At 36.4% G+C, this 14,942-nt stretch overlaps 2 protein-coding genes across 7 annotated transcripts in view; one reads left to right on the plus strand and one right to left on the minus strand.

Moving 5' to 3' along the window:
* Window positions 1–10,213, plus strand: part of FKBP9 (FKBP prolyl isomerase 9) — a 72,393-nt gene extending 62,180 nt beyond the window's left edge. For all 3 annotated transcript variants that reach the window (XM_032234755.1, XM_032234754.1, XM_032234753.1), the window contains exons 6-10: window positions 2,078–2,223; window positions 3,203–3,389; window positions 5,276–5,421; window positions 6,349–6,512; window positions 8,626–10,213. In XM_032234755.1, coding sequence (XP_032090646.1) covers window positions 2,078–2,223; window positions 3,203–3,389; window positions 5,276–5,421; window positions 6,349–6,512; window positions 8,626–8,805 — 823 coding nt within the window. In that variant the 3' untranslated portion in view covers window positions 8,806–10,213. The remainder of the gene's footprint in view (window positions 1–2,077; window positions 2,224–3,202; window positions 3,390–5,275; window positions 5,422–6,348; window positions 6,513–8,625) is intronic.
* Window positions 10,214–13,258: 3,045 nt separating this feature from the next.
* The window catches only part of NT5C3A (5'-nucleotidase, cytosolic IIIA), a 158,869-nt gene continuing 157,185 nt past the window's right edge, over window positions 13,259–14,942 (minus strand). For all 4 annotated transcript variants that reach the window (XM_032234717.1, XM_032234719.1, XM_032234715.1 and 1 more), the window contains one exon: window positions 13,259–13,611. In XM_032234717.1, the coding sequence (XP_032090608.1) occupies window positions 13,510–13,611 (102 nt within the window). In that variant the 3' untranslated portion in view covers window positions 13,259–13,509. The remainder of the gene's footprint in view (window positions 13,612–14,942) is intronic.

Genomic DNA, 14,942 nt, shown 5'->3' on the forward strand with positions numbered 1-14,942 from the left:
TTTCCACCCAAAAGAAGGGAGCATTTAATCCATTGTGTGTGGGCAAAAGATAGAAATTGAATCTTGATTTCACTATAAATAAAGCTTACATTTCATATCCAGCAATTACTGAAATTCTTTTTTAATGGCTTCCTAGCTTTTTACAGGAGACTTTTCAGAAATCTTGGAAGTCTTTCTTTTAATTCTTAAATAGGTAGTCCTCGACTTACAACCATTCATTTAGTGACTATTTGAAGTTACAACAGCACCGAGAAAAAAGTTACATACAATTGGTCCTCGCAATTATGACCTGTCAGCCTCTGTTTCGCTATTTGCTTTCGGCTGACATTGAAACAGGGAGGTGGGGGTGGCTTGGTATTAGGGAGGGGAAGTTTTAGTACAGGAGAGATCGTAAAAAGGGAGTTTTGTTCTCACCATCTACTGCGCATGCTGGAGATTGGTGCTTGGTAGATAGCCAGTTGATCAAGGCCAACCGTCCTGCATACCAACCTGATGATGCTCCTTGAAGATGAAACTCACATGACACCTGAGGGATTTGCAGATTGGACAGTGGGATAGGGTTACCGGGGGAAGAGAGTTGGTAAAAGTACTCTTAATTCCGCAAAATGGAGTTAAGTGGTTTCATTCTTGGTTGCTGAGGGAGGCCGGATTGACATGACCATTGTAACATCCCCAAATTTGGCCACTAGGCAACTAGCATATATTTTTAATAGTTGCAGCATCCTGGGGTCTTATGATTTGTGTCCTTCTCAGCTAGCTTCCCAAAAGCAAAGTCATTGGGGGAAGCTGAATTTGCTTAACGATCATATGATTTACATAACAGCTGCAATAACATGCTTAATAACTGTGGCAAAAGGATCCTAAAGGGTAATAACGTACACTTAAGGCTTTGAAAATCAAGGTTTTTTTTAGCTTACTGTATTGTGGCCAGTGACGTGCGGTGAGGGATACCGTTGGTGAGGCAAGAGCGCGGCAGCGGCGAGAAGCAACGTCCCCGTCGCTGTGTCCGACAGGCGTCTCTCGTTTATGATGGACATAAACGCGAGATGCCTGTCGGACACAGCGGCGGCCGTGGTCTGCCGCCTCGCCCCCCGCCTCCTCCGTCCCCGCTGTTATTCTTGGGAGCAGGTCAGGTGACTGGCTGGCTGGGAGGAGAAGAGCGGTGAGTCTTTGTGCCGGCTGGCCGGCCAGGCAGGGAGCAGGTCGGGTGGGGGTGGGTGGCTGGCTGGCTGGGAGGAGAAGAGTGGTGAGTCTTTGTGCCGGCCAGCCGGCCGGCCAAGCAGGGAGCATGTCAGGTGGGGGTGAGTGGCTGGCTGGCTGGGAGAAGAGCGGTGAGTCCCTCCCCAGCCAGCCACAAGGGCTCACCGCTCTTCTCCTCCTCCTCCTCCTCCTCCTCCCCGCTCGGTGCTGGGCTGGCTGCAGAAGAAATGGCGGCTGGTGAAAGAAAAACCTCTCCAGAATCACCCTTGCACTTGCGCAGTCGCTCAAGTGCAAGACATGATTCGCTGCTCCCAGATCAGGAGGCGGGAGAATCAGTGCCTCTTTTGCATATTAAATCTTTTGCTTTTTAACTCCGCCTTAACTTTTAAAAGGCGAAAAATTCCTTAAGCAAAAGAGGCCCCGAGTTCTCTGGCCTCCTCCTAGTTAACACTGAGAGCAGACACTAAGCCACTGTGACTTGAAATCTGGTAGCAACTATCCTGGCTTTAATTCATTAAAAATATATATATTTAAAACTCTTTCCTTTCTCTCAGGAGACTGGGGAGGCTCCGCCTCCCTTGCCTCTAGTGATTGCACGTCCCTGATTGTGGCCATAACCCATCACTGTTCAATAAGCTCCTGGCTGAGGTTATTCTAGTAAAACTGTTTTAAAAGCAATAAGGTTTTCTAGGTTAACAGATGAGATGATGGTATTGTGTAAATGAAATGAATCTTTCTCTCTCTCTCCAGTAATATACATACATTAAATTGTATATAGATTACATCTACATTTTGTCTATATTTGCTGTCATACTCAATAAATTGTAAATGTGGTACAATTGATGGTAACTGCAGTAAACCAAAGTGTCTTCTATAGTTACTCACGAAATCAAACCTATGACACCTACATTGGCAAAGGTTATGTGATTGCTGGGATAGATGAAGGTTTGCTTGGAGCATGTGTTGGAGAGAAAAGGAGAATAATAATACCACCTCATGTTGGGTATGGAGAAGAGGGAAGAGGTGAGTATAAGTTTTATTTCAGCTACTTTATTAAATACTAATGTCCTGAAGCTCAGTTACCATTTTAATATATTGAGTATATATAGTATATATATTTAAGCATGTGAATAATACCAGATATGACAATCTGATACTTTAAAGTGAAAGCATTTTCCACGGTCAAGGGGGATAAAGTCAGTGCACCTGATTCCTGCACCCCATGTGAGAATTGTACCAAATTTATAGTGAATTCTGCTAACACCAATGGTAGAATTAGAATCATATAAGCGAATCATGGCTTATTTGATGATACTTGCTTGAGAACATTTTCTTCTATAACTTCTCAGAAATAGATATGTGATTGAAAGAATTAGTAACACAATTTGTTTTCATAAGAGTGACAGATACCACAGTTATTGAGCTCCCTAGGCAAATCTTTTTTTCTTAGGTTTTGTAGATACTTACAGTAGTTCTACCTTTAGAGATAGTGGATACCTTCAAGTTATCTGGAAAAATCCTGTTATTAAGCTTGTCACTTAACATTAACTGGACACAAAAGGCGCTTTTTTACATATTTGGAATGAATGTATAAAATCATATTAATATAAAAGATCCTATATTAGACATGCAAAAGATGTGATGTCGTTTTTCTAAATTGGGAAGAACACAAGAGGAAAGACATGTTGGGATCTTAATGCTAAATTCAGGCATTGGTATTAAAAGTATTAGTATTCAAAGTGGCTTCCAAAATGGGCAACAGTGGTAATTTCTCCAAATACCATAGTTCTGAAAGTATATAGATTTTATGCTGTTGGAAAGGACAAAATGACATAAACATTAGCATAATTCAGGATAATCTTTGTAGATGCTTTTGACTACATCTTTATTTTCACAGCATTAATTTTCAGTAGATGATTTTGTTGTTTGCAAGGTATAAATTCAGTAAGAGAAGAAAGGTGAACAGCCTATAGTATTACTATGTGATTGCTTGTTATTGTAGGAAACATTCCAGGATCTGCTGTTTTGGTATTTGAAGTTCATGTGATAGATTTTCACAATCCTTCAGATTCAGTTGCTGTTACAACCTATTATAAACCTACTAATTGTTCAGTGCTAAGCAAGAAAGGTGATTACTTGAAGTATCATTACAATGCTTCTCTCCTAGATGGCACTTTATTAGATTCAACGTAAGTATATCATCTGGCCAGAAGTAATTTTGCAAGCATTACAATTAAAAAAAATAGATGTGACTCAAGATGTGTTTCCTTTTTTTGTTGTTAGCTGTTTGAATTCTTTAATGTAACTGAAAGTATGTGATATCTTACATGCAGACAGAAAGTCTATAAATTATGAAAATAAACAATGGAAGTTATTTTTCTGTCTCCATGCCCTCATTTATTAAACAAAGAAATAAATGTTCTGCCTTTATTGGTTTTAGAAATAACTCAATATGGCAAACATATCCAACAACCTCCCTCCTCTTATTTTCCTCACAACAACAATCATGGATGAATTGGACTAAAAGAGTGACTGGTCCAAGGTTCTCCTGTTGGTTTTCATGACAAAGGCAGGACTAGAACTTATGGTCTCCAACTTTCTAGCCTGGTGCCTTAACAACTAATGATACCAGTGGTATCGTGGTGCCTTCATATTTTTGTTTCATATAAGCTACTTTTCCTATTCACACACACACATATGTATGTATGTATGGAATAGAACAGAACATTCTTTATTGATGAAGAGTGATTGGATGCACAAGGAACTTGTCTCGGGTGCATAAGCTCTCAGTATACATTCAAACAATAAAGTGATAAATCATAAGATACCAATAGGTGAAAGTAATAAGAAAGATGAGACGGATAATAGCAATATAGCCATACTGCATGTTTAGATATTCTTAGGTATAAGACAGTGCTATGGGAATTATGTGTTAGCAGAGTGATGGCGTAGGAGAAAAACTATATTTGTGTCTAGTTGTTTGGGCATGCAATGGCCTATAGCAGCATCATAAGGGAAGGAGTTCAAACAATTTATGTCCAGAATGTGAGGGCTTTGTAGATATTTTCTCAGTACTTCTTCTGACCTGTGCAATGTACAGTTCCTCCATGGAAGGTAGGCTGGTTCAATAGTTTTTTTCTCAAGGCCTAATTATCTGTAACTGCCCTGTTTGATTTCTGTCTCAAATCAGACAGTTATAGAAATACAAATGACAGACTCAGTAATTCCTCTATAGAACTGAATCAGCGGCTCCTTGGGTAGTCTGAGCTTTCTGAGTTGGCACAGGAAATGGTGCCTTTTTAATAACAGTTCTAAAGTTAGATGTCCATGTCTAAAATTAGATGTCCATATCAAGCCCTGGGAGACTATTGAACCCAGATACTTGAAGTCTCTACTGTTCATACCCTGTTGGTTAATGTTATAAGGGAGAGGTCCCCAATCTTTGCAGCCTGGCTGATGAGGGGGAGAGAGGAATCAGGCCATGTGAGTGGTGGCCTGGAGCGTATGCATGTTTAACGCCACTCATGCAAGAGAGATAAGATTTTGCGGCATGGTCTTGACTCCTTCAGACTTCTCCATGTCAAAAGCTTTTACAAAGGGATGGAAGGCCTGAAGAAGCACAAGATTGCTCCCCCAAAACCTTTTGTCCGTTTGCAAAAGCTTTTGGCATGGAGAAGAAAAGCCATTGGGTACACGGTCTTCCAACACATTGAGACTGCCCTACGCTACAAAAGCAGATTGGGAGTCCTAGGCAGACAACCTCAGTGAGTCAGTGAAGCTGAGCAGGGCACACTTGTCCCACTCAGCCTCTGCTCTAACCGCACTGCTTTTGCAGCATCGGGAACAAGTAGCTTGGCAACCCAGCTGGCAGGGAAGAGGGGAACCGGGATGCACAAGGGTGGGCTGGCACATGTGCAGCTCCACTCATGCAATAGAGAAGCCTTTGGGGTGCCGCTCGTTTGAGTTCAGTTGTGAATAAGCCATGGCCCATGTAAATAGGAGGAATAGAAAAAAAATGTTAGAAAACTGGAGGAGTTGCTTAGAATTTTTTGTGAATTACCTTTTTCTTTTTCAGGGTTAGCCTTGGAAAAACATACAATATAGTTCTAGGTTCTGGACAAGTTGTACTGGGAATGGATATAGGTCTCCGAGAGATGTGTGTGGGAGAAAAAAGAACAGTTGTTATTCCTCCTCACTTTGGTTATGGAGAAGCCGGAGTTAGTAAGTATATAAGTTTCAAAGATCTTTAAATACTCAAGTGTACTGAAGGGAAGAAATTAATATGAGTTGACCCAAATTTCTTCAGAATTCACCTGCAGTGGTGCACAGTCGCTTCTGTATGTACTTTGTTAAATTATACTTAAAGATCCATAGGTAGTTTCAATATGATTCATTTCCTTGTTCCTATCTTCTGCTTTCAGTGGAATAAATTGAAATGAATGGATGATATAACAATTATTTGGAACTGTTATTTGGAATTTTGAAGTTCACTCATTAAATAAGACTTGAGCTTCAATTTAACTTAAAACTTAGCATAGAAATATATTGTCCATGTGTAGAATTGCCTTATGCATTTTATGTGATGAATCTCTTAGAAGATATAGTCTATATAGTCTCCTGTCATAAAGCAATGAGATAAGCAATGTCTGAACAAATGACTTTGCATGAAAACTTAAACCTAAAAATAATCATATAACTTAGTGTCTTCTAGAAAGAAAATAATAATAATAATGTGCATTATTGACCCAATAGATGTAATTTTTGCATCCTGTCATTCTTTGCTGAAATAATATCTATAGTACAACTTGCTTATTCTGCTAGGGGTGAATTTTTGTCCCCCACTCCCAGCCCTCTACATTAGGTGTAGCATCACCATATCATTATCTCTGATCATTTCACTTTCATGAAGCCTTTGGGGAAATTATTTTTCATGTTCATTATCTATGAAATCCTCAAAATGGATCATTTTCAGATCTGCTTCCCAGTGACATCATTGAATTTCTCGTCATGCCCTTGGCAGGAATTTTTTAAAAATGTAACATGGCTTACTTAGCTGGAAAATTGCCTGCTTCCACTGAAAATATAGAATAAAGCAAAACATTCCCAAAAACAATATTAAGATTTGATTTTTGTCATTTAATGTTGCAGAAGGAGAAGTTCCTGGAAGTGCTGTATTACTGTTTGACATTGAGCTGCTTGATTTAGTATCTGGCTTACCAGAAGGCTATATGTTTGTGTGGCATGATGAAGTGTCACCAAACCTCTTTGAAGAAATAGACAAGGATAACAATGGAGAAGTTATTCTAGAAGAAGTAAGAAGCTATTTTGGGGGCGGGGGACACACAAAATTTGATTTATAAGGAAATTGTTAGGCACACCATGTTCTATACAGATTCTTTAATTTACTTCTCAAATTACAATATACATTTTATTTTATAGCATTAGCACAGTATAATATATAATTATAATGCAATGTATTATTTGTCCCTAGATATGATAAATGAATTTGCATGACTTCCTTTTCATCTTGTGTTATGGCTAGGCATTTTTTTATTAAATTTAATAATTAATTTTTAATTTATAAATTGCATAAAATGGCAGAATCATACATTTTTATATAATATTAAAACATTTTGTTTGGAATGTAAAAAAACCTTATTAGTTAAGAGGTGAGATGAGTTTGCTTACTTTTGTATTAGTTCTGAAATCTGGGTTTCATTTGTGAAGCAGTTATTTTCACTTCCCATTCCAATTTATTGTTTTGGCTGCTGTTTTTTCTCCAAAGTTGCAATTTGTGAAAAAACTGATTCATACAATTAGAAAGAAAATTAATATTTCCATGACTTTTTAAATTAATCATTTGAACTAGCCTGGCATACTATCTATACTATAAAAGAAAAGATAAACAGGGTAGTGATTTGCTTCAGTGTCAATTTTGCAATGATATGAGAAATCTGACCAGTAGTTATTGCCATTCTTCCATATTGTGAGTACCATATTTTTTGGTCTATAAGACACACTCCCCCCCCAAAAAAAGTGGGTGGAAATGTCTGTCATCTTATAATGTTGCTGAAGCTCCAACCACCCGCCAGCCCCCACCCTTCGGTATTTGCCTCCCAGCAATTTGCCTCCTTGCAGCAACAGCAAACAGCTTTGGTCAGCTTCAGCACAGTCTGATTTAGCACAAGCAGTTGATTGGCGGTTGGATCGGCCTCCCGGAATCCTGCCAAATAGCTGTTCCAGGCTGCATAGATCACTGTTGTTGCCACCCATCACTGCCGTCGCCCATCGCTGCATCTGTGCGCCCCATTTTTGGCCTCCATGTGTCCCATTTTCGTCCGTTCCAGGTGGTGGGGATTGCTGCCGACACAGCCACCTATTGCCACCTGAAATGTGCTGAAAATGGGGCACGCAGAGGCCAAAAATGGGATTCACAGAGGCCAAAAATGGGACATGTGTAAGCTAAAAATGGGGCATGCTGAGGCGGAAAATGGGGCTCGCAGACACAGCAATCCAACTGCCAATCAGCTGCTTGTGCTAAATCAGTCTGTGCTGAAGCTGAAAGTTGTTTGCTGAAAGGAGGCAAATTGCTGGGAGGAAGATTTTTTTTTTTCCTCCCCAAAAGCTAGGTGCGTCTTATGACTCGGAGCGTCTTATAGTCTGAAAAATATGGTAATTATATTCATTCACCAAAGTCAAGGAAAAAACCAGAAAGGATAATTTTGTGTGTATACTTCGATAGAACTCTATTCTTTATCTTATATCTATTTTTATAAGCGGCTCTTAGAATGCTGCTGGTTAACATCAAAAGTGGGAAAAAGAAGTAACATATCTTGCCACGGGCTTGAAAAAGGGTTGAAGTGGAGCCTCATGAGCTTGACTAGGATTGAGGGAAATTTTCTCATGTCAACTTAAAAGTTTTAATATGCTAATGTAATGCCAACAAAACTGCTTCTGGAAGTAAGCAAATATGCCAGTTAGAAAGTTGCACGTAACTTTTGCAGTTAAATGACAGTCATTGTCAACATTCAGTACAATTGGAAAGGTTAAGCTTCTTTGCAAAGATTAGAAATCAATCACAATGAGTATGATTAATAAATAATTCATGAAGAGGACTTGAGTAAACTCAATTCTGTATAGTGTGGCACTGGACTATAAAAAGTCTCAAGACATCGAACAAAAGCTTTTGCAACTTTGACCACTTTAATGACACACATGCCCATCAAATAGAGGATTAGATGCAGGCTCAATAATGACTTATTTTAATTTTAGATCAACATGGTGAACTCCTGATGTAAACCAGCATTATTACTATGTCTTAGTACTAAATGCAGAGAAGTATGGAAATGCATTGTGATATATGCAGCTTTAAATTACAGTGCTGAAACTCATTTTATTTTCCATTCTTATTTATTTAAATTCTAGTTCAATAAATATATCCACGACCAAGTCAATTCTGGCAAAGGAAAGCTAGCCCCTGGTTACAATTCGGAAACAATTGTGAAAAATATGTTCAACAATCAGGACCGAAATGGAGATGGCAAGATTACTTCTGAAGAATTTAAACTGAAAGACCAGGAGACACAGGGACATGATGAACTGTAACTTAGTTGGATTTTATGAGCTGAACTGATGTTAGAAATAATCTGAAATCCCTATGCATAGTTAAAGAAAGGGATGTGGAAATGAATATGTCTTGATGTTGATACTGACACAATAAGGTATAAAATTAAGATTTTAATTTTTTTTTAAAATGCACGGTGCCTTAAAATGTATTTTAAAGATTTAAAAAAATATAATTCCACCATAGTGACTATTCAGCTTTTTTTTCAGAAATGTGAATTTTCTGGAAAAAAGCAAACATTTTCAAATGCAAATTAATATGATTCACATTTGTTTATTTTTTTTCAATATTTATAATATTTGGACTGCATGATTTGAAATGAAAAAATGTCCTAAACTTAAACATTATTTAAAAAAAAAACCTATGTGATAAAACCTGACATCAGGTTATCTGAGTTAATGGGGCTTTATCACTTTCTTGTCTTGGTAGGTTTCTACAAATGGTTTTTACTTGTTCAGGACATTTTCTACATTGTGATTTCTCATAAATGGTTATTAACACTTTAACACCATATTTTTCAGAGTATAAGACGCACCAAGGTTTTGAAGAGGCTTTTTTTAAAAAAAAAAAAGTTTTGCACTCTGCAAACTTCCCCAAAATGGTCCGTCTTATACATTGAAAAATACGGTAACTGCTTCATGACTATTACCAAATGCTTTGAGAGTCTTCTGTGTTTAATTGTAGAAAAGAATTAGAACTCTTAAAGATTAAAGCTATAGTGATAGCGGTTCTATTTTAACAAAAGCAATAATAAAATTTAAATAGTGTGGAACAAAATGCTAGCAGAGAAATTAACAAAATTTTGCCAGTAAAACTCAACAAAATCTGATGAATATAGTATGAATGTCAAGCTGCTTTTCCGCTGCAAAGAATGACTAATGGAATAAATGTTGCATCAGTCATGCTTTTACTGTATGAAGCTGTTGATCAATTGTTCAGCTGTGCATTGAATATTTAAAATGTGTGTTTGTCTTTTATATATTTTAAGAAAAAGAAATAAAAATGAATTGTAATAATGTGCATGAAGCTGTTGATTGCACCTGGGTAATTTAACATGGCCAGTCCATCTAACTCAAGTATTTTGAAGTGATTTTTTCAATCCACTCTCAAATACTGGCTTTGTCAATAAAATGCATTGTCAAATAATAAACATATTAGGACAGAAAGTTACTAAAGAAGGGAACGTAACGCCTCTACCATGAGAATAGTAGAAAATGTATATTTCCCGAGATAGTGGGACGTGTAATTGTAGAAAGAGGCTATTTTACAGCACTCTTTTTTAGCTTTATAAGAAGTACAATTGTATAGGTTTTCTATGATATTAACACTAATACCACGTTCTGTCAAATGCAATGCATTCCAGTATTAAATAAAATGCTGACAAGTACATTGGACAAGATGCTTTATTTATATATGCGTAAAGGTAAAGGTTTCCCTCAAACATATGTGCTAGTCATTCCCGACTCTAGAGGGCAGTGCTCATCTCTGTTTCAAAACTGAAGAGCCAGCACTGTCCAAAGACATCTCCCTGGTCATGACTAAACACCAAAGGTGCACAGGATGCTGTTACCTTCCCACCAAAGGTGGCTCCTATTTTTCTACTTGCATTTTTATATGTTTTTGAACTGCTAGATTGGCAGAAGCTGGGACAAGTAACAGAAGCTCACTCCGTTACGCGGTGCTAGGGATTCGAACTGCCGAACTTTTTGATCAACAAGCTCAGCTTAGCCACTGAGCCACTGTGTCCCTTCTTATGTATGACTAGGAAGAGGCAAATAATTGATGTTAAATGTTGCACTTTGATTTCCTGTATATCTATAAATAGATGGATGCTATTGGGACATATTGTATGATATCAGATCATATCCACAGACTAAGAGAAACAAAACTGAAGTCTTGTGCTCCTGTTGGAGACTGAATCTGCAGGGGAAGACCAACTGGAACCTGAGCTGACAAATTAAGGGGGTGGCTTCCTTGGCTGCAGTGGAAAATGGGGAAGGGCCAGTCAGGCCAAGGCATTTTAGGATTAGAACACCTTGTAGACAGTGAGGGTCAAGATGGACATGAGAGGCAGAGCTTAGATGATGAGCAAGGATTACCCTCTCTTGATCCTAGACCACAAAGAGAAGAGAAGAGAGAAGGCAAGAACAAGGCAGATTGAGCTGGCTACAAGGGAGGAGACTGCCCCACCCCCTCTCACAAAGCATACCTCGGGGGCTGAGTTGTAAGGAGATGCTGATGGGAGGGGCATTTGTCAGGAACAAGCATTGAATATGTAGAGCCTTGTGTGCACTTGACGCCTGGAGAGTGCTGTCTTGGGTTTGCCTGCTTCGCTGAACTTCTTGCCTTGGCTATTGCTTTGCAAACCTTGCTTACTGGACTGCTGACCCTGGTTACTGTTTTGCTAACCTTACTGGACTACTTGCTGCCAGAGGCTGTTGAAAGTGCATGTGAGAGCTTTGTTCCAGGACTTGTAGTAAACATGGGGACGCTTGAGAGCAAAGTTGGAGCAATAAAGGGGAGTTAGAACTGTTGTCTGGCTGTGTTGCTTTTTTGCCACACCCCGGATCATCACGTGAAGAAAAATCTCCAAGTTATTGAATAAATAGTTTCTAATTATTTAGGATTGTTCCATTATGTCAAGTTCAATTTGAAAAGCATATTATAAGGGGCATATTTAAAACATTTTTTGTTTCTTTTTTATCATTAAGTAGTTATAGACAGCCATTTATAGATAGCCAGACTCACAGGAATTAGTGTCACTGCTTCAACACAATGCTTCTCAACTAAGCTTCCTTAATATATGTTGACTTTAACTCCCAGATGCTGTCTGGGGAAGTTGAAATCCACATATTTTAAAGTTGCTAAAATAAACACTGGTTTAAGATATTGAGACCTGCTATTATAATCATGATCCTGAGCGCACTAAAGCACTATTTCTAGATGGAATCTGAAGTGCTGCACAACCCTATTGTATCAGTGTATCAGTGATAAATAGACCTAAGGATTGTATGAAATTAGTTATAAATTAGTAGCAATCAGAGTCTGTTTCTGCCTGAATTTGAATAATTGAAAATTGTACTATTATGACATGAATTCTCCCTTCATTATTGAACTTTTTAGAAAGTTACTTGGATTATGCATAAAATGAAAAGCACTTTGCCTTGAATGGAAATCAAATCCTTGCATTCTCAAAATTTTCATGAAGTGTTTGGGTCTTTTTATTTTTTTTAAAGGAAACCTGGAGCATCTTTTAGATCTTGTGGGGATAAGTTCATAAGACTTTTTGGGTTTTTAAGGTTGCTTTGTATTTTTTTTTTCAGTGCAATCATGTCTGATTCTTGGATTTCTTCAGGACCTTGCAATTTTCTTGGCAAGGTTTTTCAGAAGTGGTTTGCTTCCTTTCTAGGGCTGAGAGAAAGTGACTGGCCCAAGGTTATCCATCTGGATTTTTGTTTTAAGGCAGCACTAGAACTCACAGTCTCCTAGTTCCAACCTGGTGCTTTAACCATTACACCAAACTGATTCTCAGTGGGATATGCAGGGCAAATCTAATGTACAGAACTACATTCCTATATCCCATTCAGTATATCCTATCTATCTGCTCCACTTTTTCCTCTCCACTTCCAGATGGCATCTAACAAAGTTATGGAATTCCAAAAGAAATTAGGTTGGGTTTTATTCAACAAATTATATTTCTATGTATTTCAACTGCAAACTATGCTTGTGAGTTTTGGATTGGTAAATTTATCCTCTTAATCTAAACCAGCAACCTTTTGTAACAATTCTTTTCACATCCCAATTCACATCTGATACTTGTCTAGAAGCTAGGTGATAATCAAGAATGTATTCATCAGAGAAACACTTGAGGGTCTGACTAGTACAGGAGAAAATTCTTACTTTTTGTTGAGTAGTGGCTTGTAAATGGAAAATTAACATCCTCCTGAAGAAAAATTAAAGCAATAATGTTTGTCTAATTTTAAAGGAGGGAGGGAAATTTGCCAAAAATTTAGAGATGAACTCCCCCCCCCCATTAAAAGAACTTTTAAAACTTGTTTTCATGAAAGTTTTGTGTTTGGGAAAAAGTGATGAGAATTCTAGCACTCACGTTTAACTTATAGCACAATGCAGTGAAATATCTTTCGGTAGAATTGCCTTTCAAATTTCAATACTAATAAATATGACTTTTTTGTTCAAATACTGTACAAATTAAACTATCTACTTTATCTTAACCTTGTTTAAGCCAATATGACTTTAAAATGTTTAGCTTCAACTGCACTTTCTACTACAAAGAAGCAGTGAGCTTTATCAAAATGTAGTGATTTACACAAATTTGTATTGCTGAATCTCAAAAGATTTGATATTTATTGATTAATCAAATCATTTGTTTTATCACACCCATTTTTCTCTTATTTTCTATAACAATTCCACAAATCCTGAAAATATGAATTTTATTGTGCAGAAATAAAGATATTTTTTCAAATAATCATTTTCCATTTGAATTAATAAATAGGGAGATAATAAACAGTGAAATATAATTCAACAGCATGGAGCAATATAATGAGAAATACAGTACTTTCTAAATGAAATGGTAATAGTGTGGAAAGCAGCATTGGATTATTGTTTTTATAGTGGATCATGCCAATTTGTCCAAAGGGATTCTTTTAATGGAAAACAATGATATATTACAAAATCTTTTGCAGGATTGAGTTGGCCACATCCAGAGAGTCATCTTTTACCAAAACAATATCATAGGATTCCATATATTTTTCCAGAAGTTCTTCAACCTAGATTTTAAAATGTGAAGGAAAAAATAGTATGAAAAACCAAACTGATATTCTTTATATATTTCTTTTCTTCAGTATATATTTTTTTCTCTTTCTCTTTTCCTTTTATCTTTTCTGTACTTTCTGCTCCTACTTTTTATTCTTTCTTTTAGTTTGTATTTCAATAAAATTATTATATGTATTTCAATAAAATTACTATAAAATGAAATAGAAAGGAGCAAGCACAATGCATAACATTTAATGAAGAAAATTTTAGAACTAGTCATATATAAATTAGGTTGAGTTGGGCAATCACATCATTTCGTTTGTCAACTAACAATATAATTATACTTTTTATTAGTTTAGATCATGATTAAAATCTAAAACCACAAATTAAAGAGGACTGAAATTATTTGTACTTTATCTTTTTCTTTCTTTTTAAATGAAATGTAGAGTTTCAGTCCAAATTTAGAAATAATTTTATTTTGTCTAATTTAAAGGAAGGGAGTTGAATTAAAAGATATTTCCGTATTTTCACTTGTGCATTACATTTGAACAAAATAGCTGTGGTTTAGGGAGGAAATACAGATTTTTTTAAACTAAAGCTTTTTAAAATGTCAGGTTTTTTCTTCACATTTTAAAAGTTGTGGAAAGATCTTTTATTTTCATATATATAATTCAACTCCCTTTCCTTAAATTAGACAAAAAATAGAGCTTGATTTCTTTTTTCTTTTCCTTCTCACAAGATTTCTAAATAAGCTTTTGTCACTCTCTTGTTTTATTGTTTACATATGCCTTTTAACTATTAAAATATTGGGTGGTTTCTTTAATACTCTTACATCTTTTTTCATATCATTCCTGTAGCCTGTCATACTATAATTGTAATAATAATGTAACAGTTTATAATGATAAATTGAGCTTCTGTCTTCTCCTTTAACTTTAAACTTTAGTTTTGTCTAGTGTTCAATTTTTAAAATCTTACTTTAAAAAAAATCAAAAGTATTTTCCCACATGAAATATTCTTTATAATTAATTCCAAAATTTTATTTCAAATGTATCTATATCTTACTCTGTAATTTTTTAAAATCAAAGTTCTATTCATCCTTTTGTTGTTTATTCCATTTTTAAAAGTTGTTAAAACTTATGGTGATTTTTTTTCATTAAGGATTACAGGGAAATTCACCCAGTATTGCCAAACTTGTTGATTCAAAGATTCCTAATCATTAAAAAGGACTTGGGTAATTTCCAAAAGTGATTAGAATGATATGTGAATTTAGTGAATATGTGAACCTTTCAAAGATGCAAACTGCAGTTTGGGCAAAATGGCTATTCCCTCATTTTCCCAAGCTCTA

The sequence above is a fragment of the Thamnophis elegans genome, chromosome Z (genome assembly GCF_009769535.1).
Source record: "Thamnophis elegans isolate rThaEle1 chromosome Z, rThaEle1.pri, whole genome shotgun sequence".
In the NCBI taxonomy this organism is placed as follows: domain Eukaryota; kingdom Metazoa; phylum Chordata; class Lepidosauria; order Squamata; family Colubridae; genus Thamnophis; species Thamnophis elegans.